The 25085-nt window shown below is 33.9% G+C and overlaps 1 protein-coding gene and 1 pseudogene across 11 annotated transcripts in view; both read left to right on the top strand.

Annotated features, from left to right (window-relative positions):
- LOC107519877 (WD repeat containing planar cell polarity effector) overlaps positions 1–25085 on the top strand; it is a 298814-nt gene that overhangs the window by 83430 nt on the left and 190299 nt on the right. For 7 of the 11 annotated variants that reach the window (XM_036225119.1, XM_036225120.1, XM_036225126.1 and 4 more), the window contains exons 4-6: positions 262–321; positions 20302–20400; positions 22648–22781. In XM_036225119.1, coding sequence (XP_036081012.1) covers positions 262–321; positions 20302–20400; positions 22648–22781 — 293 coding nt within the window. Of the gene's footprint in view, positions 1–261; positions 322–20285; positions 20401–22647; positions 22782–25085 lie in introns of all 11 variants that reach the window. The other 4 variants (XM_036225125.1, XM_036225121.1, XM_036225128.1 and 1 more) reach the window with 1 other exon arrangement.
- On the top strand, positions 8616–8734 carry LOC118606004 (annotated as a pseudogene).

Genomic DNA, 25085 nt, shown 5'->3' with positions numbered 1-25085 from the left:
TTTCCAAAAGTTTTAAAAATGGCAACAAACAAATCTGTTTTAAAAAATCTTTCAACAGCTTTAATTTTCATAAAGGGTCAACTCTCCTGGTGATGATAGCTTTGCTTTTGTCCAGTGAGGAGTTCTAAAACAGTTGCATCTTTGTGTGGCATGCTGATCTTTCTTTCTTTCTTTTTTTTTTTTTACTTGCAAATCAGAAGCACTTTAACTGATAACGACAATGTGTATGGCCAACTACACTCACTTTTCTGTTTCCTTCAGGAGTTGATGCAAAACAGTCAGTGTGTGCTGAGCAAATGGAAGAACAAATATGTCTGTCAGGTAAAATGGTTTGATGTACTTTTGCAATGTTTAACCAATGGAGCTGAAACTATGCAGTAATTGGTATTCTTGTGTTATGAAAGGTAATGGACAAAAACTTATTAGGAGTGTATATTTTTTAGTTTGAATTCTAGCCCTTTTAGAACTAATATTATAGTGAAACAGGTCGCTAGGCTGCCTCATTAATCAGTATAGTTGTACTGACACACAATAAACACTAATAAAAAAACCTTTCTTTACAGATGGTATTTTTTTTTTTTTGGTTTGGATTTGTCTGAATGCTGTATTAGTATTTACTGGCATAGATTTAATCAAATTTTGGAATGAAGAGAAAACCATAAGCATACTACTCTAGTAAGCATTTGTGAATGCCATGCTTATGGAAATCAACAAGCAAATTAAAGTTAGACCTAACACAATAGGACATTTGCTCTTACTTTCTGAATTCTCTAAGGTGCACTGTTTAATATGGTAGCCACTAGTCACTGGTGGCTATTTAAATATAAACAAACTTATTGAATTAAGTAAAATTAAAAATTGAGTTCTTCATTTGAGCTACCCACATTTTAGGGGCTCAGTAGCCACATGTTATCATATGGACAGTATTGCTACAGAACATTTCCATCACAGAAAGTTCTATTGTACCAGCAATATTAGGGCTGAGACGAAGTCCCACATATCAAATGAGTCAATATTCAGGACTTAAACATAATAGTTAGTGTCCATTGATTACAGAATAATGGACAAATGCCTCAGCTTTGCTGATAGGCTTTAAAAATACTATTTGCCTAGAAAAACTTCCTTTGATAAAAAGAATTATCAGTCATATGCTACTCATACATGTTATATCGATGTTACATCACTACTAATAATAATTATAACTTTTATGGAATTGAATATCTTGTATCAGTTTAAATTCCTACTTGCTTACAATGTAATTTATTTTGTAAATCTAACTGCTGTTCTTTGAAGTTTAGGCTCATCGCTATTTCCATAAATCTAAAACATCAAATTTGTCATAATTAGGAACCTAATCTTAATCTACTACTTGAATATAAGCTATCATTTTGTGGACTAGTTTTTCCTCATTTTTTGTTTAAACTAGTTTACCTTTACTCATAAAGGTAACTGTTTAGTAGTTACCTCCTTAACTGACATAAATTATTACTTTTAAGAGCCTGTTTACAAGACTGAATTAACATTTTTAGAACCATGATACTTCTTAAATTCTACTTAGGATACTATTTAAAAGGAAAGGATTATGTAAAAAGTCTTAATTTGTTTCATAAAAGTTTTAATCAGACTTTAAAACTTGAATACAAAATATACTCTAGAAAGTTTTAAATTTAGTACAACTCAAATTGTGCTTCTCAGTGCCATTACTCACCTTAAAAGCAGGCTCAAAATTATTTGACTGGAAGGCATACCTACCACCTATAGTATGAGGTGTGTCTCGTGGCCTCCACCCTTACCACCACACAGGGTAAGTTGGAACATGTCAGGCATCTTAAAATATGCAGCGGAGCATCCCAATAGACAATCCTTTTTAAATAGACTTTATTGCATTTTAATAAGCAAGTTTGCGTGTATGTATGTGTGGGGGAGTATGGAGAGGGATATCCCTCACTACTGAATAAATTCAACTCAGAAAAGGAATTTTCATGGTAAAATATATACAAAATTACTTTTGTAAATTACTACTACCTGATAGTACTGGTTTCTTAGGCTGTTGTACCAGTGAATCATCAGCTTTTAACATTTCTAATGGAACTTATATTTCTTTATGTTCTGTCATATTTTGTGTTTTATTTCTATGATTGATAAGATATTCTTAAAACAGATCTTTTACTACCTTGATGTGATTGATATATTTACTTTCTTGATGTGACATATTTTAACAAGGTAACTTGACCTCTACCCTGCACAGAGGTTTGGGTTAGTTCCCATATCTTTAGGGCCTTTGAAAGACTTTTAACATTATTCATTCACTTCCTCAGTTCTTAAACAGGACTGTTAGTTAGGTCTTCTAAAGATATGTGTATGTCTGTTTTCCGAGATATTCCTGTTGTCATTAATTAAATTAATAATTCGTTGTTCAAACTAAATGTTTAGAAGGATCCATTTAACCCGTTCTTAATTGCAAAATAAGTGAACCACTTCCACAAGCTCCCTGAGGGTCCCTCTTTTGAGCATCAGCCAGTGTTGTGGTTCCAAAGATAATACGCACCTAAATTTCTATTAGTAACTTCCCCCATATTTTAGCCCTAAAATGATAGAAGTTGACCAAAAGATAATGTTCTCTAACTCTTAGGAAATGAGTATAAAAAGTTCCTTAGTATCTTGGAGCTAACATAGTTGAACTCTCAGTTTTTGACTATGCCCTCTCCTTAGCTAATGTACATCTTTTATCCTTACCCCCCACCCCTTCCCACCATGACAAATTTATGATTTATGGAATTTATCTTGATTTTCTTCTTCTTAAGAGATTCTTATTTCTCCAGAAAGTCCAATTGTTTAGAAATTAGCAAGGCAAGTACAGCAACATAAAGGATCTCAGAGGATGCAATCCAAGCTTTTTTTTTCCCCGTTGAATTATGAGGTTTTATAGGTTGTCCTTATTATCAGAGCTTAGTTCACATGTTGTTGATCCAATAACCTATAAATTGTATCATTTAAATAATAATTCTCTCCACTTTTAAATTCAGGGCAGTTTATAAATCAGGACTTACCTATACATATGTTCTGGATAAAAATTGTCTTTTGAAGTTGAAAGTGTGAAATGTGATTTAGAGTTTTAGTTTTACTAGCTATCAAATACATTTCTCATTGTTTATGGTCTCATAAAATGATTTCATTATGAGAAAGTGTTTAATAATTTCCTGCTTTGACTTTCTTAAACCTTTTTACAAACTGTTTTTAGGGAATAAAAATTTCAACATTATACACTATTAAATTGTATACCATTATGACATAATTTTTAAATTTCTTAAATTATTGTGCTTTAAGTCATATTTATATTTGCAGATCATTGTATAATTAGTTAAAAACAATATTATCATTAAGATAGATGTAACTTCATATATACTGATTTTAGATGAAATTATTTGAATCACATATGTATATTTAACTACAAAAGTATATAATATAGTCAGCTGTACCATGATTTCCTTTTATGACAATTTTACATTTCGAGGTACAATCTTAAAATACCAAGAAAAGATAGTTTCTTTTTTTAATTCTTATAATAAATTACTTGACAGGCTATGTTAAAATACAAATTATTTTCTAAGCCTATCACATAAATTGTGACATTTTGGAACTCATTTTGTCACCATTTTTTCTAATATAGAATGAATAGTATCATCATTTGAGCCTTTTTTTTTTTTTATCAAATTGTGTGAAAATCAATTTGATTTCTTCATGAAATAATAATTGACAGACTGTGGTTTTAAGTTACAGCTATTAGTAATAGTATATTATTTATACAAAACCGATCACATATTATTTATTAACCGTCACTGTTGTGGGAAGCACTAAGGAAGTGTAAGGTGTGGGCTGAGTCATAGCATAATCTAATGAAGAAAAATAGACACATTAAGTCATTAGGAAATTAATGAGTGCTAGGTTGTATGACATTGAGTAAAAAAGATGGTAAGAGTGTAGAGAAAGCACAGGGATTAGTTTGGCAGTGGGATGTAGGGTAAAACATTACAACCAGAGGCAGTTTGTATAAAGAACAAATGATATGGTATAAATGTTTTTTGGAAAAATCAAACTAGAGAGTTTCTGAACTTGAAGATGATAAGCACAAATACAGAGTAGAAGTGAGGTGGCTAGACTGAAAATAAGGGGATTATGTGAGAGTCTATCTGGAATGGTGAGATCTTCTCCAGCTCCTTTCCTGCTCCAGCAGCTAGGCTTAGGTTTCTGTGTAACTTATTTAGAGGATACTTCTCTGAAAAAATAGATTACCCCAGAGCACAGCCTATATATACTGATATATTTGGTATTTCCCTTTGAAAAGGTAGATATGCCAACCAGTCTCCTTATAGTGAAGCCCAAGTTAACAGGCCTGCTGATACATACCAAGCTGCCAGTCAGTTTTTCAGAGGCTCACTTTTAAATATAACCAGTGAGCCAGGTATGATTCTTTTGAGGAACTTCTCCATCTGTAAACCTGATATCTATGAGTCTGATGCTAAAACACAGAAAAGAAAAAAATCAAGGACAGTGCAGTAAACGGAATTTAAATTCAAAGAATTAAAATTAATGTCCACAGAGAAATAAGAGCTGTTGCATTCTTGAAACAAAAAGGAATGCTATTTTTTAAAAAGGAGTAATCATGGAAAAGGAAAGGAACTCTTGGGAATTACAAATTGACAGCATAAATAGAAAAATTAATAGATTGAAAGATAAAGTTGAAATATCCCCATAATGCAGAAAGAATGGAAAAAAAAAAACATAGTAGTAAACAGTTGGTGATAAAAGAAAATTAGAACATCAGGCCAGAAGATCCAATATCTAACTTAGAAAACAGAAAGGAAGAAACAAAAATAATAAATGAAGAAAATTTCCTAGAGCTAGAGGATGCTCATTTACAATTTGACAGGACCCAGTGATCAAAAAAAAAAAAAAAAAAAAAACCAATATCAAGGCATATTTTGTGAATTTTAGAAAATCAAAGATAAAGAGAATATCCAAATAGCTTTCAGAGTAAAAAAGAAAAACAACAAAGTTATACACAAAGGAATGGGAATCAGACTTACATTGGACTTCTCAATAGAAACACAAGGAGTTAGAAGACAGTGGAATGATGTCTTCAAAATTCTGAAGAGAAATGATTTTTTAGCCTAGAATTCTATATTAGAGTTCTAAACTGTCATTCAAACAAGGACAATTTTAGACTTGTCTGCTCTCAACAAAATTTACCTGCTGTGCACGTTTCTCAGGAAGTTGTTGGAAGATGCAGTGCCCTAAAGCAACAGAGTAAACCAAAAAACAAGATTCTTAGGATCCAGGAAGCACAGAGGCTCTTACATAGAAAAGAAGTGAAATCTTAGAATGATAACTGTGCCTTAGGCCTAGAGAACAACTAGTCTAAATTGGGGCAGGGAATGTTGGAGGGAGGGAAGAAAAGGAATTGATATCTGGATTGATATAGGAGAACTAATAATTATTATTGCTATTGTTATCAATAATTATTAATGAAAAATAATAAATGATTAAAAATTAAATCTTGATTCATAATAGGAAATCAGTAAGTAATGACTAAATAGAGAGATAACATATATGGAAGACATCGGTAGTTGCTTGAGCAATATCCATTTTTCTTTATGAACAGACTTTGGTGTTCACAGTGACAATATGACAGATTTAAGGTATTCAGCTTTCCTGTTATGCTTGAAGCTGGAGGTGGTCATATGAAGCAGTTCTGGCCAAAGTAAGCAGAGGTCACTGGTAGGAGTTAGAAGAAAGCTTGTGAAAGGGGCCATACTCAAGTGGGATGTGCCTTTTCAGCATCTGCTCTTTATCTTTTTCTAGTCTGCATCTGAAATGTGCTTGAAGGGGCATGGCCTACTTTTGACCATTCTTTCACTCAAGGCATATGTAGATTTAATACCTACAGTATGCAAAGTAGTATTCTTAGTGCTGAGGATACTAGTGAATAAAACACAAAAACAACCAATATCCATGTTCTCTTGTAGCTTACATTCTAATGGGGAGATAGTCAAGGAAAGATAAGTAAAATTTAAAGTATGTAAGAAAGTGAAATTTGTTAGAGTAAAGCAAGGAAGGTAGGAAGTATGTGTGGGGGACAGTGGGGCAGGATGGGCCTGATATTTGGTAACCAGGAAAGGCCTTACTGAAATATCATGTCATGAAGATGTGAAGGAGCAAGCCATGGAAGCTTTCTGGAGAAGACAGTTCCAAGTAGAGGAAATAGCACGTTCAACAGCCCTGAGATGAGAGTATACCTGGCATGTTTGAAGAACAGCAAAGACTCAATATGACTGGAGTAGAATGAACAAGGAGAAGAGTAGTAGGAATTGAGATCAGAGAGGAAATGAGACACTAGTTATGTAGGGCCTTCCAGGTCTTTGAAAGGACTTGCTTTTCACTCTAAGCGAGATGGGAAACCCCCGAAGGTTTTTGGGCAGAGGAGGAACTTGATCTGACTTACTTTTACTTAGATCACTTTGGCTGTTGTGATGGGAACAGATTGAAGGGAACAAAGATCAAATCAGGGAGATCAGACAGCTGTTCCCATAGTTCAGGTGAGTAATTATGGTGGCTTTGACTGGATGGATGGTAGCGGTTAAGTGATGAGAAGTAGCCATATTCTGAATATATTTTGAATTTTGAGCCATAAGATTTGCTGGTAGATCAAATTTGGGGTATAGAAGAAATTTCCGAGCAACTAGAATAGAGTTGCATGCCAAGCATATAAATCTCCCTATAGGTGTGTCCATCCTTCTGCTATAGGAGAGGCCAAATCTTTCACCTAGACCCATAGTTCTCAAATTATGCACTGAGGCACCCTTGGGGACTGCAGCAAATTTACAGGAGTCCTGCAGGATATTTAAAAATTTCAAGGAAAACATAAAACTTCTGTTGGACACTACACAAACATGTAGCTCCAAGTTTGTGTAGAGTTTCAATACCAGATTGTATTATATTCCTTTCATGGTGTCATAGATTTATGAAGTTGGCTTTTCATGGCTCGCTATGATAAAACAAGTATCACACAACAGTTCACATAGAATAGGAACAGAGGAGTTCAGTCCGATTCCAAGTTTTGACAAGTTCTATAGTGCTCAACTTCTATTGGTGCATTATCCTATTAGTAAGTAATTGTGGTTGTTTAGGAATTAAAAATCTTTTTTCTTTCAGTCTCTGTGTATTATGTTTTCAAATGGCTACTAAGTTATTAGGACAGAAATACTTCTTAAGTTGTTTATTAAATGGAACAGCTGATATTTATTTTGGATTAGGGGCACCATAAAAATTACTGAAGCACGAAGGGTGCCAAACTGAGAAAGTTTGGTAACCTCTGGTCTAAACTTTGGATCCCATTGCCTCTGGCCTTGTCAGGCCCCCACATGATTGTCACTTCTTTTGTGTGCAGCATAGCAGTGGAACGTGCAAATTGCTCCATTCTTCTTGGTATCGAATCTTGCCTTTACTAGCTGTGTGACTTTGGAGAAGTTCCTTCACCCATTTGTGCCAGGATTTATTTAACTGAAGATAAAAATAGCTAACTCATAGGTTTATTATAAGAATTAAGTAAGTTAATATATACTAGATGCTTAAAACAATTTCTGTCATTGGTAAGGCTTTTTAAATAAGTAAGTTTAAACTTTCTCAACTGGATCTTTCCAATCAAGCAAAATTAAAAAATTTTTGTTATAAAAACACAATATAAAATTTATCATCTTAACCATTTCTAAGTGTACAACTCAGTAGTGTTAAGTATATTCTTATTGTTGTGAAAGAGCTCTCCAGAACTTTTTCACCTTGCAAAACTAAAACTCTATACCCCTTAAACAACAGCTCCCCTTTACCCTTCCCCCTAGCCTCTGGCAACTACCATTCTACTCTCTGCTTCTATGAGTTTGACTGTTGTAGATAGCTCATATAAGTAGAATCATGCAGTATTTGTCCTTCTGTGACTGGCTTATTTCATTCAGTACAGTGTCCTCATGATTCATCCATGTTGTAGCATATGACAGGATTTTCTTTTTCTTTTTTTTTTTTTAAGTAATTAAATTTCATTACACACACACACACACGCACCACATTTTATTTATCTATACATCCATTGATGGACATTTGGGTTGCTTCTTTCTCTTGGAGATTGTGAATAATGCTGCTATGAACATGGATATGCATATATCTCTTTGAGACCTTGCTTTCAATTCTGTTGGATATATATCCAGTGGGATTGCTGAATTAGATGATAGTTCTATTTTTAATCTTTTAAACAACATATTGTTTTCCATTGCAGTTGTACCATTTTATATTCCCACCAACGGTGCAGAAGAGTTTGAATTTTTCCACATCCTCAACAACATGTGTCAGTTTTTGTTTTTTTGATAGTAGCTATCCTAATGAGTTTAAGGTGATATCTTGTGGTTTTTATTTTCATTTCTCTATTGATTAGTGATGCTGAGCATCTTTTCACAGGCTTGTTAGCCATATGTATATCATCTTTGGAGAAATGTTTATTCAGATCTACCTATTTTTTAATAGGGGTATTTGACATTTTGTTGTTGAGTTATAGAAGTTTTGGGATTGTTTATGACCATGCCACCCTGAACAAGCCTGATCCTGTCTGATCTTGGAAGCTAAGCAGGGTCGGGCCTGGTTAGTACTTGGATGGGAGACCACCTAGGAAGACCAGGTGCTGTAGGGATAAAAAATAAATAAATAAATAAGGGCTTGTAAACTTACAAGGTCCTTGCAATCTGTGAGGTCAGCTAAGGGTTGCCTCACCTAAAAAAAAAATTTAAAAAAAAATTAAAAAAATTTTATTCTGGCTATTAACCCCTTGTCAGATATGTGATTTGCAAATATTTTCTCTCAATCTGTAGGATACCTTTCACTCTGTTGTATCCTTCGATGCACAAAAGTTTTAAAGTTCTGGAGTCCCATTTTTCTGTTCTTGTTGTCTATGCTTTTGGTGTCATATCCAAGATATCAGTGTCAAATCCAATACCTTGAAACTTTTCCCCTATGGTTTCTTGGAGGAGTTTTATGCTTTTCAGTCTAAGTGTAGGTCTTTAATCCATTTTGAGTTGTTTTTGGGTATAGCGTAAGATAAAGTTCCATCTGCATTCTTTTGCATGTGGATATTCAGTTTTCTCAGCACCATTTGTTGAAGAGACTGTCTTTTCCCCATTAAATGGTCTTGGTTCTCTTGTTGAAGATCATAAGACCATAGGCATGAGGCTTTATTTCTGGGCTCTCTACTCTGATCCATTGGTCTATAGGTCTTTCTTTATGCCAGCCGTGCACTGTTTTGATTATTGTGGCTTTATAATATATTTTGAAGTCAGGAAGTGTGAGTCCTCTTAGTTCTTTTTCAAAATTGTTTTGTATATTTGAGATCTCTTGAGATTCCCAATTAACTTTTAAATAAACTCAACTCTTTTTTATTTAAACAAAAAGCACGATTCTTATTCATCTCAGGTACCACTAGGTATCGCCATGTTTTATCCCTTGCCTTCAAAATCAAATTTCTCAAAAGAATTGTCTCTATTTGTAGCCTCCATTTCCTTACTGCTCACTCAGCAACTTCAATCAACTTCAATCCTGCTTTTCTCTTGATTATTACACTGAGAAACTTTCATTAAGTTTGCAAAAAAAAAAAAAAAACAAACCCAAAAGCATAAAAACAAAAATCCACTCCATACTGAATCTGATAGCTTTTTAAAAAAGAATATCGTAATTATATAGGAGGACTTAACATTACTGACCACTCCATTGTTCTTGACATACTTTTTTCTGTTAGTTCCCAAACAAACACTATGCTCTTCAAGTATTTTTTTCTACCTCCCTGGCATTCTTCTCTGTCTCCTTTTCAAGCCAATGTTCCTTTCCTCTGTCCTTAAATATTGGAATTCCTCAAGGCCCAATTCGAAGCCCTCTCCTATTCACTCTAAACTGCTGGATTATCAAATTTATATTGATAGCTTCAGTAGCTTCTCTCTAGAGCTCTGACCTGTCACCTATGTTTCAAATCTATAGGTCCAGCTGCCTACTTATATCTCCCCATGGGCACCCCCAAAATATTTTAAACACACAATATCTTTTAAATGGGACTCAGAGCCCCTACCTGTTTCTCCTCCACCATTTCAATCACAGTAAATAGAAATTTACTTATAGAAACCAGAAACCTAGAGGTCACCTTTTTATCTTTGAAATTGTCCTCTTCTTTATCCAATACCATCCCCCCCCCAACCCCTGCACATATCCAACTAATCTCTGATGCTTTTAAATTTTATCTATTAAATCTTTATCACATCTGCCACATGCTCTCCATCCCTTTCCTTATAACTTTAGTCAGAGGCACCTCACTTCTCTTTTTTTAGACCACTTCAGCACTTCCTAACTGTTCTACTTGCTTCCATTTTTTGTTGCTGCTGTTGTTCTTATCAGTCTATCCTTCACACTGTAAAACCCTTCTACAACTCTGAAGAATAGATAGAAAGCTGGAAACCGATTAACAAGGGCAGGGGTAGAGGAGCACAGGTGGAGAGATACAAGAATAGGAGCAAGACAAATTATACCTTTGTATAATTTGTTGTTTTCTTTTGGAACTTCATAAATATAGTATCTTCTCCAAAAATTAAATCAGTGAGTTGAATTTTTAAATTATAGTATCACACTATTCTTAAGATGAAGGTTAAACTGGACTGGTCTCAATCTACTTAACCTTTTTAACTTCATGTCTTAGTATACACTTTCATTCTCAGTGCCCGGCCACATTGGGCTCCTGTCAATCCCTTACGCTCAACATCTTTCTCTTGCTTCAGCGCCTTTGCACAAATTGTTCCTAGCTCACCCGAAAATGCTCTTTGGTCTCCCTTTCACTGAAGTAACACATTTTTATCCTTAGATCACCGTACCACTTCTTAAGGGAAACCTTCCCTGATCAACTTTATCCCCTGTTATGTGCTGTTACAATACCAAGTACTTTTTGGCGCTCACTGCAGTTCCCATTTTATATTTATTGTGTGACGAATGACTATTTACCTCATCGATTGATTTGACTGAAAGTTCCAGGAGGGCCTGGTTCTGTTAAAAAGCAAAATTATAAACTGGGAAGAGAAGTTGTAAAACTCATTGCTTATTAGTTTGTGATAGATTTTTATTTTTAAAGATATTTGTGAGTTTATATTTCTAACTCAACAAAAAGCAGTAGTAACAATCTAACAGTACTTATACTTAGCAATTCCTGCTGTGTTTAAACCCACCATAGTACCTTATGTCGATGAATTAGGATGATATACCATTGTATATTAAGGGTGAGTGTGTGTGTGTGTGTGCGTGCGCGCATGTATTTAAATGACCTCAGGGAGTGCTATTATCAGTCTTCAAAAGGAGACTGTTATATATAGGTTCCAAGAGTACTTTTTTGGATCATTATCAAAGATTCGTATTTCATGGACTATGCTTTGGAAAATGCTCTTTTACATTTATGCTATATTTGTATATATTATAGGGATGGAGAAGTAGAAGTTGTCAAGGACATGTTTTGAATGTGGTCCTAGTAAAAGTGAATGGAAAAAGAGGTAAATTAAAAATGGTAGAGCCAAGAAAAATTAAAGGAAAAGTAAATCAGAATTTACTGGTGAATTTTAAGTCTATTAAATAAAGGTGAGCAATTAAAAATAGTAATCTCAAACCAAAGGAACTGAGAGAAGATTTAATGGTGATCTTTATTCCTCTTTTAATCTTTAAAATTTAAGATAATTAAAATTATCCCTGACTACTGTAAAATAGCCTACAGTACAAACAGATGTATAGTGAAAATAAAAGTATCCCCCTGCCTCGAGCCCATTCCCCTCTCTATGGTAACCACAGTCAATTGTTTGGTTTATGTTCTTTTTCCATTGTTTTATAAGCACTTATCTGTGTCAATGTATGTATACACATATTTTCTAAATAAATGAAATCATTATACATATTGTTCTGTAACTTGCTTCATGTAACAGTGTATAACACACCTGTCAATGATCTACATCTACCTTCTTATTTTTAGCAGATACACAGTAATCCATAGTTTGAATGCACCACACTTTTCAATTGTTAGGAATAATCTTTTTTAGTAAATAAATGGGACATGGGTGGACAGTCTAATGAGGTAATCTGATAAGAAAGAGTACCTTAAATTTTTTTTTTTTGATAAGTGAAATTGCAGGGGAGAGGGACTCAACTCAGTTTCCTACTTGATCCTTTTACTAAGGAGCCATTATTGTAGTTCATTTTGAGTGTGATTCAAAATCTGTTCTTAGAAACACAGCATGTGGCATAAAAGCATCTCTATAAAATAATAATATGTTCATGGACAGATATTTTAAGAGCTACTTCTTGATTTTTGAAAAGTTTTATACCAAATAACACATAAAAAGTCAAAAACCATCCATAATCCCAATTTTTAAAAAATCTGAAGGTAAGAAGTTAAAGTTCATGCCTCTAGGTTTTCCAGTTTCATCTCTTTGAGGTACCTAATATCAAGTTTGGCGCATATTCTTACATTTTCTTGTGTTTATAAAGAACATTTCTATATGCATATATGTACAGGTACCACAATTGCTTTTTCCCTAATAAAATGGGATGATGTTATTCATGTAGATCTGCAACTTAAAAAAATTTCTCCCTACTTCAACAGTGGGCTTGGGTATAAAATTTCTGATTAATTAAACTTATCTATCTTTTATGTTATCTTCATTTGTTTTCTTGTACTAACAACATTCACGATATCTAAACTCAGAAGCGACTGATTTATTTACTGTCATGACAATTTATTAATTTACAGTGTGAGATATATCTAGCATCACAGACCTTGCTCATTTGCTTGGGGCATTCCCACCTGATGGATGAATTACTCAAGAGACTAAATTATAGATAAGAAGATTGATTGGTGAGCTGTGAATTGGAACGAAAGCAAGGAGGTGTTCTTACAGGATATTTCTATCAAGCTATGGTAGCTCTCTGACTTGCCCTGGGGTTCTTTCTGTCTTGACAAATGTCATTAGTCAGCAGAGTTATAGCTCTCAACATGGTTAGAGACATATGGAACAGGCTTCCTCTAGGCTCCTGATCTGAACTATGCACTGCCCACTACTCCATTTAAGATATCTGACCAGATCCTCAATCATTACTTTGTCTATATGTGAAAAAAGTGTTGATTAGAATTTGAGGAGTACCCAAATCTGCTTGATGCAGATATGGAAAACACCTTTGCTTGCACAGCAACATATTTACAAGCTTTCTCTTCAGGTGAGCCTCTGTGGAAGTGGCTAACATAGAGATTGTGACAATTACAGCATTTCCAGGCATTGCCAGATGTTCCCTGGTGGCCAAAATCACCCCAATTTTGGAACCATTGATTTAGAGGGAGATTGGTTTAGAGTAAAGAAAGAGCTAAAGAGAGGAAAACCAGATAGGAGATTGCATGGATGTCAACTGAGAAGAGTTAAGGATATTAATTCCTCAGCATCTGGGAGAAAAAACAGCATTTGTCTTATGTCTTAGTCTCTACTTTCCCACTAATTATGAGATCTTTGATTAGTTACTTTACCCTCCTGTTTGTGAAATTAGTATGAGGATTAACCTTGTTCCTATCATTTTGTAACTTGTGTGCTTATTACATATCAGAGTTGTGCTAGCATTTTACATGCATTATAATTTGTACAAAAGTCCTCTGTAAATTATAAAATTTTCTACAAAAGTAATGTGTTACCTATAGTGTTTTCTTGTTCGGTTCTTACCATCACTTTTTTCCCTTCAGATCTTTAAAATTACTGGCAAATAAAAGATTTACCTTTATGAATTTGACTATGTTATAAATTATAAATATATTTTTAGGAATGATCACTTTTATGTAATTACGTGTAATTATATAATATATAATTACATACATTGTATATATAATAATCACATAAATTACATTTATATAAAATCCAGCATATATGTATACATAAATTCAGCATACCTATATATATGCTGGATTTAATATAACAAATAGGGATTACAATGTAGCATCACTCATTTTACAATGAAAATAAGTGAGAGAATGAAATTTCTTAAATTGAAATAGACTTAACAGGTAAATTTCCAGCTATGTGTCTGTTCCATATATTAAATAACATCACATAATTCTTTGGGAAACCACATTGTTAAGACTTCTCCATCCAGAAAAAAATATGTTTATTTTTTGTTCTTTTGTTTTTTTGCCCTAAAGACAGTTCCCTATAGGGAGTCAATTAAATTTTTTTATCCTTCTCTTATTACATTCAAATTTACTTTTGTGTAATGGATCAGTCAGGTTTACTTCTATACCCAATGTTTACCTAATAAAAGAATAAATTACAGAAAATATGTTCTCTCCCTTCTAGCAGGTTATCTTCTGAAATGATCAGTGACTACTCTTCATTATAGATTTCCCCAATGTAAAATTTTCTGTAGTTCTCAGAATTTCTCCATAATTTATTGCATGGTGTGGACTGGGGCATAGAGTTGGGCGTAGTGTTGGTTACCATCATAATGCAAATTCACTAGGCCTTCAGGTGAATGGCTCTGTAATACTTTAAATATTTGCTTCTGCCTTAAAGGTCATTTCAAGGGTCCTAATACTTTGTTGCCTCTCTGGATTGTAATGTTTAGCACCCACTCCCTCTCATGTGTCTCCTAATGACTTCATGCGATCAATCTTGGCTTCCTGTCCATAACTTAACTCTTAAATCAGGGATCAAACCTATCATCTATTGTTAATACTGACCTTGCATGCCTTTAGTTTTCATTTTTCCCAGATGCAATAAATAATCACATGAATTTGGGATAATTTTCTTAACCACGAGAATACTGAATTCAATGGAATTGTTTGTGATCACTATTATAAAATAGTTCATTTACAGATACTTAGTGCACCAGTTCTTTTTTAATACCTGAGACCAAGTGTCATGTATTTCTCTTTTTTATGGGTCCTGAACTACCTCTTTGAGGAAGCAGTCATCTATCCTAACCAAAACCTCCACTTCTGAGATTAGGTCTTTTACCATATTCTATACATATTCTACCAAAATGTGCCTGTCTTATTCATCATTGTGTTCCCATCCATATACATGGCATATAGGAGGTACTTGCATATTTTTGACCTACTGAATGAATGATACTCAGATTATTGTGGTTATTTATGTTTTGTTTTGATTAATGGTGTCATCTGAAATAATTTGCTTTCAGTGCCATTTCACTTCCAATTAAGTACTCAATCTAAGTATTGTAGACTCCAGGGTTAAGAGAAACCAATTTAAAGAGCTATCTGAAGATCATGGGAATCATTTTCTAACTTAAAGAGAAAGCACACCTCTGCATGAGTTTATTGAAGAAAATGAGGAGAAAATGATAAAGTCAATTGAAAGAAACATGGTCAGAGCAGAAATAACAAGGAAAGATACTTTCTGTATGAGAGGGTCTTAGAGAAAAGGAAAAGTTTCAGTTCCTATTTTGTGTTAGTTGTCGTCTGCACAAAGAATAACATTAAAATTGGAACAATGTTGGGGAATCCCATGGGCCCTCACATTGATTCATTCTGTGGATATCTTCTCATGTTCAGATCTGCTCTGGAGGTGCTTCCATTTGCATCCTTGCTTGTTCTCTTTTATTTTTTGAGTTGTCAGAGTTAATGGAATAAGGCAATATCTTAGTGCCCTTTTTCCTTCTTGCCCTGCTAAATCTTATATAGGTCCTTTCCATTTTGGAGGGCTTAAGAATTAGCCTTTTGGGTAAATGGGAGGAAGCACTTTCCTGTCTGGGCTGGAATTTTATTTATTTATTTTTTTTAGATTCAGAATATTTTTTTCCTAATTCTAGTTATCTCCATTACCATATCCAGAAGTATCTTTGGCATCATTACTTGGAACTTTATGCTTCCCCATAGACTGTTTTATAAAAATGCATTAATTAGTTTATTAGTTTATACCTTCTATTACAAAATCTGACGTCAGGGACACCTCTTGACTGCCAGAGATCTGAAATGATGTATATACATTGATCCTAATGAGTACCCAAACTAGGTGTCAATAAGAGGGCTAACCTGATCTTCAAACCTTGGACCTTTTCTCTCTTTCCACTCTTTTATTTTTCTCTTAAACAACAGGAATTTATTTTGTCACAGTTCTAGGGCTACAAGTCCAAGACCAGGATGCCATCAGAGTTGGTTTCTGGTAAGACCTCTCTTCCTGTATTGTAGACAGTTGTCTTCTTGCTGTGTTGTCATGTGACCTTTTTTCTGTGTGAGCATGGCATGGGCGGGGGCAGGAAAGAGAGACAGAGAAAGCACAAGAGCAAGCTAGTGAGGGAGTGAGCGTGAGACAGAGAGCCATCTGGTGCCTCTACCTCTTAAAAGAACCCAGTCAGATTGGATTAGGGCCTCACCCATATGATCTCTCCACTCATTTTTTAAGGAGAGCCTATTCAGTTCCATGTCTTTAAACACTACCTCTATTGTTGATGACTCTCAAATACATATTTCCAGCCCTCACTTCACCCTGAACTTCAGACTCATTTCTGATTGTTTACTTGATATCTCTCCTTGTATATCCATAGACACCTGAACGAAACATGTTCAAAACCAAACTTTTGATTCTCCTGAGGTATTCCCTGTCTCGGTAAACTCAGTTGCTCAGACCAAACACCTTTGAGGTTTTCTCTTTTATATCATATCTAGTCTTTCAGAAAGTCCTGGTTCATGCCCTTTAATATATGTATGTCTCAAATCTGTCAACATATAATTTCCGTTAGCATTGCCATTGTAGTCTAGGCCATCATCATTTCTCCTTTAGACCACTGCAGTAGCCTCCTAATGGTCTCCTAGTCTTGCCCCGATTTCTCCTTTAAAACAGATTATAATTCTCTACTGCTTAAAAAGCAATGGCTTCTCATCCCAAAAGGTCCCACCTGACCTGGCCCCTGACTATCACTCTGATTTTGTTCTCTATGAATCTTTATCTCACTCCCCTCCAGCTTTATTTAGCCTAGCTTTCTTTAGTCGTCCCAGGCACATTCTGAGCTTGGAGTTTTTCCATTTGTTGTTCTCTGCCTCAAACTCCCTTTCCCCAGGTAATCATGGCTAGTTTCTTCACTTTATTTGCATCTGTACTCAACTGTCATTTCCTTAGAAAGGCCTTTTTATTTATTAGTAATCCTACTTAAAACAACATCTTCCTGAAATCTCCATCCTTACTGGGCTTTATTTTTCTCTTTACTTCTTATTGCTATCTGACATTATATTAAAACCATTTGTTTATTGCCTGTGCCCATAATCAAATGCAAGTTCCCTTAGGTGGAGGAAAGTCAAGTTCATTGGCTGTTTTGTTTACTGCTTTATCTTCAGTGCCTAGAATAGGGCCTGACTCATACAAATTACTAAATATATATTTGTGGAATAAATGAATGAATGTATGACTAAGTGGCTGAACTTGACCTTTGAGAAAGATTATGAAGGAATGTCCAAGCTCACTTGGCAGGATCCATAGTCCTCAAATCACTGCCCCTATCTCCATGTGTAGATTAGTTATCTGTTGATGTATGCACACCTTCCCGCTGAACATTGACATGTCCTCTTCAAATTCTTTCCAGCTTAAAGTCCTTTTACCTACTCTCACAGGTTGCACTTTCCATCTCCATCCCACAAAAGTGGTTTTTTAGAATTTCATAAATAGAAATTTCATACATAGAAAATGTAAAGACAGAAGAATGTCTTCAGAGGTGGCAAGCAACATAGTGTGAACACATTATATGAGTAGTGGTTGAATAATAATAATAGTAATTGCAAACATTTACTGTGTGCCAGGTATTATTCTAAACACTGTGAAGAGTTACTTAATCTCTCCATCCTATGAAGCAGGTACTATTTAGTCTCTGTTCAAATGAGGAAATGAAGTTACAGAGGGGTTAAGTAACTCCCCTACAGTCACACAGCTAATAAGAGGTAGAGCCAGTGCTGATTCTGATTTCAGAGTCCATGTTTTCCACTACTGTTATTTTAAAAAATGTTTTTAAAAAGTGCTATTGCAGAAGAACTGGGAATACTATATAGGTTCTAAGAAGGCAGTATTAGCCTTCACCTTAATTATCACCACCTCCTTCTTAATACCCCTCCCCCATTTTACCCAGTAATACTCCTATAAAAATAGGACCATTAACAGCACTTTATTACATTATTTACTTGTATCTCTACCTCTCTGTTAACCTATATTTAACTTAAGAATTACATTTGATTCACTTCGAGCCACTAGATTAGTACTTAAATATATAATCAACATTCAGTTTTGCTGAATGAAAAAAATGAAAAATAAATGATCTTTAAATTGACTATAACTGTCCAATGGTGGAATAGCTTTTCCGTAAGGTAATGAGCTCCTGATCACTGGCAGTATTCACGCATGGGGTGGATGCTTGAGGGAATGCCGCAGGTTTCCTTCTAACTATGAACTATCTGATCCTGTGATGAGTTAATAATTCTTTCCCTAAACATTGTTAGCACCTACTGTGTGCCTAGCATTGTTCTAGACACTAAAGATATAAAGATAAAAGTGGCCAAGCCAGTATCCATAAAGAGGTAGTAGTCTCTGGATAATTAAGAGTACACTTATAAAGTTTCAGTAGATTGAAATTGATCTTTTCTATTGATTTTTGAGATATTTTGAATAAACGCAGAAGGGAAGAAAAAGGTATTACAAAGGGGAGAACTAAATTTGAAAGATGATCCTAAAATTACCTCCTTGATAAAGGAGAATTTAGGAAGTAAAAACCACATGCTATGTTCTTAATGGGGAAATCCCCCAAAAGGGAAATGTCGGTGTTTCTGATGAAAGTATAGTATGAGGCTGGATGTAATTCAGTAAAGATAGTAATTTAAACTTCTTGGAACAAATGTACTTTCTCCTAAACCAATAAAGATAATGAAATCCTACCCCTTCCTCCTCCTTTAGGAGCATTAACATGAAATGTATGGTCCATTAAGTCATATTGTTCTCAAGACTTAAGAGGAAGCTTTCTGGTAACTAGGACAAGGATTCTAACAGTTAACTACAAAGGGACCTTCAGTTTCTTTACTGATTTATGTGTCTGAAATATATTAGGCAGTGGAGGAGAAGTGGTCTTTGTGTTACCCTCATCGCTTATGCTGCTCATCTTTCACACGTGTCCAAATATGTTTTGACACGGAATCATCCTCTCTAGCTGGGACATGATGCCTGGATAGGTGGGGAAATCCCCTGTTTTGTTTAAAATCATAGTTGTCTTTGAGTTTGGCTGGCATGTTCATGATAAGTTTACTGACAATTGGTTTTTTTTTTCTCTTATACCATATGCTTTTCCATGATTCATCTGCTTTGAGTCTGTTGCCTTGAAGGTGAAACAATTTTTTCCAATGTTGATATTTCATAATCTCATAGATAACAAGCATACGCATATGCATAGTCCTTTCAGAAGTTTTAAACATTTGGAGATGAATGAATTATGCTGCCACAAATGGAAAAGAGTAGTATGAAATCATAATGGCAATATTCAGTCATCGTTTGTTGGGTGGTTGGGTGAGCACTGATTTTGATAAAGCCCGTGTACTTTACTACATTTCTTCATCTCTTCTTGAGAAATGGTTTCTGGTATTTATTTATGAATTTTAAAATTTAACATTTTACTTTAATTGTCTTGATTTAATGTATTTAATGCTTTAGATGGACAAGAACTTTGTAGAAATGGGGTTAAAATTCCAAATAAATCATTAACATTTACTCTTTATATTGTAATGGTGGCATTTTTTTTCTATAATGTATAGCATAGACTATTCAAATATCAAGAAATCTTTTAATTTCTGATATTGATAGTACTCTTTCAAAATATATTAATAGAATATATTACATTTCAGAATACAGTGAAAGTAGTTATTTCTGCATAGGTACTGTCTAAGTAGAAGATTAGACTTCTAATAAACGTGGATTAAATTAGGTTTCTGCATAGATTTAATCAATACACCTGTTGTGTTGCATCATTTAACCACCTGTATATCTTTTTACTTGGAATGTCAGTGATTGTTTTTGATGAAGAAAAACTATAACTTCGTGGTATATGTGCATGTGTAAATATATGTATAAGTTATATATTTGGAGAGATTTTTAAAAGATTCTGATCCTCAGTATATCTTCCTCCCTCTCTCCCCCTTTACCTGATTTTAGCTCCTCTTTGGTTCAGGTGTGCTAGTGTCCCTGAGCCTTTCTGGGCCGCAGCTGGAGAAAGTGATGATTGACAGAAGCCTGGTGGGGAAGCTCATCTCAGACTCCATCAGTGATGGTAATTACCACTATGTGCAAATCAATTGCTTAGATTAACAGTGGGGCAGGAGAAATAGTGTGTCAACAGGTAGACTAATTATTACCACTGGGGACTTGCAAACACAAGTAATTGCTTGTAATAGCATAGTTACAGCCCGTGGGACCAATACAAGTTTTGACTAATATTTAATATCAAGGTTTTGGTCATGTGTTAGGCTCATATTCTGAATATTTTTTACTTTTTTTCTTAAAAAATGTGAACATATTTTTGAAATAGGTTTTGTTTTTTTTTTGGTGTGTTCTTTCAAAAGTAGTTCCATAGTGTTGACATTTCAAATATTTTTCATTTTCAGATTTTGAATAAATAACTCAAATGTGTCAGCACAGCCACCAGTAAAAAAAAAATTGTCTTTCGCTTCTTAGGAACATTCTTTGTTACCAAAATCAATGAATATTGACTTTTGAGAGAGTTTGGGCAATATTTCTTTTTTTAAAAAAAATTTATAGTTGACATCCAATATTGTATTAGTTTCAAATGTACAACATAATGATTGGGCAGTATTTCTAAATATCAAAAATCATTGTCAAATATACTACATAAATCTGGAAACTATTTAGTGATGCCACAGTAGTATATAATTGCTCCAAAGCAATTATAAGATTATAAGGTTTTAAGCCAGCTATTGAAAAGGTAGGATACTGACATATATTGAGCCCTAAGAGGCTCTATGCTGTGCCAGCCTAGCTATTTTAATTCAAAAATCTGTCTTTTATAAGGTATACTTAGTTTTATAGATAAGGAAATTACAGCTAAGATACTATGGAACATACCCACAAGTGAGATACTAAGGAACAGCTCAAAAATTACTGAGCTGAGATTCGAACCCAGGTTCTAGCTGTACAACCCATTTTCTTTCTCCTATACTATGCTGACTCCTGAAGTGTTAAGATTATATACTTTTATTCACAGTAAAAAGTTGAGAGAATGAATTGCATTATCATTAGAGACTGAAAATTGTCAGTATCTTGACTAATCAAAGGAAAGTATGGTCAATTGGAAAGGACAGAGGTGAAAATACAGAAATATTCCTTCTCCTCAGTGCTCTCACTAGCCACCTCTGAATAAATCAGACCCAATTTCATCATCTTAAAGAAAAACATTCTGTAGGATGGCTATAATTAGCAACAGTACTGATAATAATAAGCTGGGGGTAGGATTGTAAGTGTGCCATTTCTTCTCCCTTATAGAAGTATGGTGCTAAGGAAACTTCCTTATAGAAGAGACTCCATTTTCATACGTCTAATAATTGACCCCTTCATTGATACCACAATAAAATAGTGGCTGTAATGATTTTAACATATCGATGCATCTTTATAAGAATTAAATGGAGACTTCCAATACTATTTGTGTCTCTCAGATTTTTTATTTATACCTGAAATAATACATTCTCATGAGACCATAACAATATGATTTCTTGGCAGTTCTCCAGATTCTCCTGTAATTGTGTAGATCTACCATTGGTCACTGTTTGCACAGTGAGAGGTGTAGAAGTAAAGAAAATATATAAAACATTCAATAATTTCTTTATGCTAGGAACAACATAAAACATTTCTCAATTATTTTTAACAATGGTTTTATATAATAATAATAGCCCTTTATGCAACCCATAAAAATTATCTACTTACTCATATGCCTTAGAAATAAAGCTATAGAAATTTTTTGCTAATCGTTCTTATTAAATATTAATTTATGTAATGCACATATTGGGAATAATATGCTTTATTTCATTCACCTTGTTAACTCAAAAAGGTTTATTGATGAAAAATTTTAAAATAAAAAGAGCACTGATCTGTAGCCCTTAATAAATCTAATTTATTCTCAGATGGTTTATATTATATAAACACAGGATTAAAGACTAAGCATAAATAAAAGTAAATATTTTAATCTTTATATTCAGGAATAATATGGTCCTTATTTTATGCTTTTTAAGCCCTAGTTCCAAATACATCTTATTTGGTGGTTGTCACCAAACATCTGTATATATTGAAATGGTCTCAGAAAAGAAGGAAAAGTATCAAATCTATGCATGATTAGATTGATGATTATTTTTTATTCCTAATATCTTTAAAGTCTTTATAAAGTGTCATGATATTTAGGAGACTTTAGTTATTTCAATTCTGAAAATAAGTTTTTGTAATATTTCAGTGGAAAAACCTATTCATTGTTATTTTATTAGTATTTGATATTATCGAAATTTTTTTTAAGCTCTTCTCACAGACAGCTTTATCATCTTATCATTTTTGGCACAAAACAAACTATGTTTCATTCAGTTTACCAAGAAGATGGATTCTCCGGATGTAAACAAAAGATTGGAAAAACTCTCAGCTTTGGATTATAAGGTAGAGATTTCAATTTAAATAGTCATATTATTAATTGTTAAGATATGCTAGAGAATCACGTGAATTGATGTTATGCTCGTTATTCTTGTTCATTTCAGGATTTCAGAAAAGCCAGAGTTATAGGGTTAAGCTTGATTCACTAGAAACAGTGGACATCCTTTTTACTTTCATTATAGGGATCTAATAATGGCATGTTCATAGCAATTTCTATAGTACTTATGGAAGTCAAAGACTGATAATGGAGGCAAGTTACACATTTGAAAATGGTTTCCTTGCTTGTGGTAGTAGATACACCATTCTTAGTTTTCCCTAAGCCCCCATATTATCTTTCTAGGCTAAGATAGCTGCTCTTGTTTCTGTTTTACAAGAAAAGAAAAAAGGAAGAAGGCACTTTCAAAGGTTAATAGAAAAGTGTAATAAACAATGAGTGGCAAGGTTCCTTCCTTCCCCCAGCTATAACTGGAGAAAATGCAAAAAGAAATCTTTCTGTGTTAGTATCTCTCTCTTCACTAACTCCAGGTAATTTGTTTCCTTGTATCAGGGACTTTATATCTGTTAAGGCAGGATTTTTATTTTAAACGATGTGTTTAAGTTTTGCCACATTACATTTTAACTGCTTGGAAAGCATACTGTTTGCTAGGATGAGTATCTAATACATTTTCCAGGCGGTTTCAGTTCAAGGCCTCTTTTCAGCAAAGACTCGTGTTTGCAAGATTGATCCAGCGTCTGTGACGTGGATTTGAGACAGTTCACTGTTCACTGGGAACAGACCTGATATACAACTTCCTTAAAAAAGATGCACATTTATGCCATACCTAGAGTATATAGCAAGGGCAAAAAATTTAGAAGTCAGCTGTGTGGCTTGAAACTGTGTGTGTGTGTGTGTGTGTGTGTGTGTTTTAAAAAAAGTAGTATTTAACCTAACTTTTTGCTCTTTGGGATTATTTCTTATTGTAATTCAGGTGGTATTGATGAGGAGGATCTAATTTTATTTAATAAGAACATTTATTTTTATAAAAAATATTTTAACATTGGATAAAATATATTAAATAAGTTTTTCATTGTGGTAATAAACTACCATTTATTTGGTTACGTTTGCCAGCTTTGTTGAACTTCTGTATTGATTTTCTTTGGCTGGAAATCAGTGGTACTTATGTATTATATTTTGTTTAGTACAAAAATTGGTATTAACATTCTTAATGGGATGTTATTTTCCAGAATAGCTAACTATAGATTTACTTCAAATGTTGTTTATTTATTAATATTGTTCTTCAAAATGCACCAATGGGCATTAATTTAAACTATTTTGAGTGTTTCTAATGCTGTCATATAAATTTAGTATGACTAGTTTCTCCATGTTAAGTTTGATGGATAGTGTGGTAAATTCTCAGCTGAAGGATAGTAACTACCTGTCAGTGAGAACAGAGAGGGACTGTCAGGATGTCATCTTTTCTTATGAAAAGATGTGGAAATAGACCTAGTATATGGGCCCCTGTACCTTAAGTAAGGCAGTTACTTATTTGTTCTTTCTGCCTTTGGATTTGGGAAATTAGGATAAAGGCACACTAGGTCATTTTTATACATTAGAGAAGTAATCTGCTTACCTTTTGAATGCCCATGGATTTCATTTTCTGGTTCAGTGTTTAGATAGTTAATACTTAGTAAAAACTGCCTTTTGTCAATTGGAAGGCTAATTTAAGAAATTTCTTCACTTTACTTGACCTGTTGACTGTCGTGATAGAATACTGATGACGTTAAAACAGGAAACATGAAATTTCAGATAACATGCGTGATTTGCATTAGATGAGGAATGAAAGTGCCAGTTTCTTGTTTTAACTATATTTTTTCATGTAGAAATTTGTAAGTAACATGTTTACACAGCAGGTAGGACATCAGAATATGTATATTTTTAAGGACTTAGTAATTCCATTGTGGTATTTCTCTCACACAAGAAGATAACTAATAAAAATAATGATATCAAGAGCTGAAATATAAGAATTTGACTTCAAAGCATAAAGTACATCTGTGTTGTCTATCATTGCCCATTTGGATTTTAAAACAAGCAAAAAAAAAGTGTAGAGGTATTATAATTCTACTTTTCTTTACAGCTGTGCTATAATTTAATTCTTTTAGATTGAAATAATTTTGGCCAAGAAAATTGCAAGGTAAATATCCTGAAACTATTGATCTTTAACAAGTTTTCCTGTCTACAATTTAAAAATCCAATTCAATTTATTTAACAGCGAAGGTACAGTGCAAGGAGTTAAATGTTTACCATGAGAGAAAAAACACTGGTAATTACTT

This window comes from Rousettus aegyptiacus, unplaced genomic scaffold (assembly GCF_014176215.1).
Source record: "Rousettus aegyptiacus isolate mRouAeg1 unplaced genomic scaffold, mRouAeg1.p scaffold_m13_p_7, whole genome shotgun sequence".
Lineage (NCBI taxonomy): Eukaryota > Metazoa > Chordata > Mammalia > Chiroptera > Pteropodidae > Rousettus > Rousettus aegyptiacus.
Note: the sequence above shows the minus strand (reverse complement) of the source record. Positions and strands in the feature narration are given on the sequence as shown.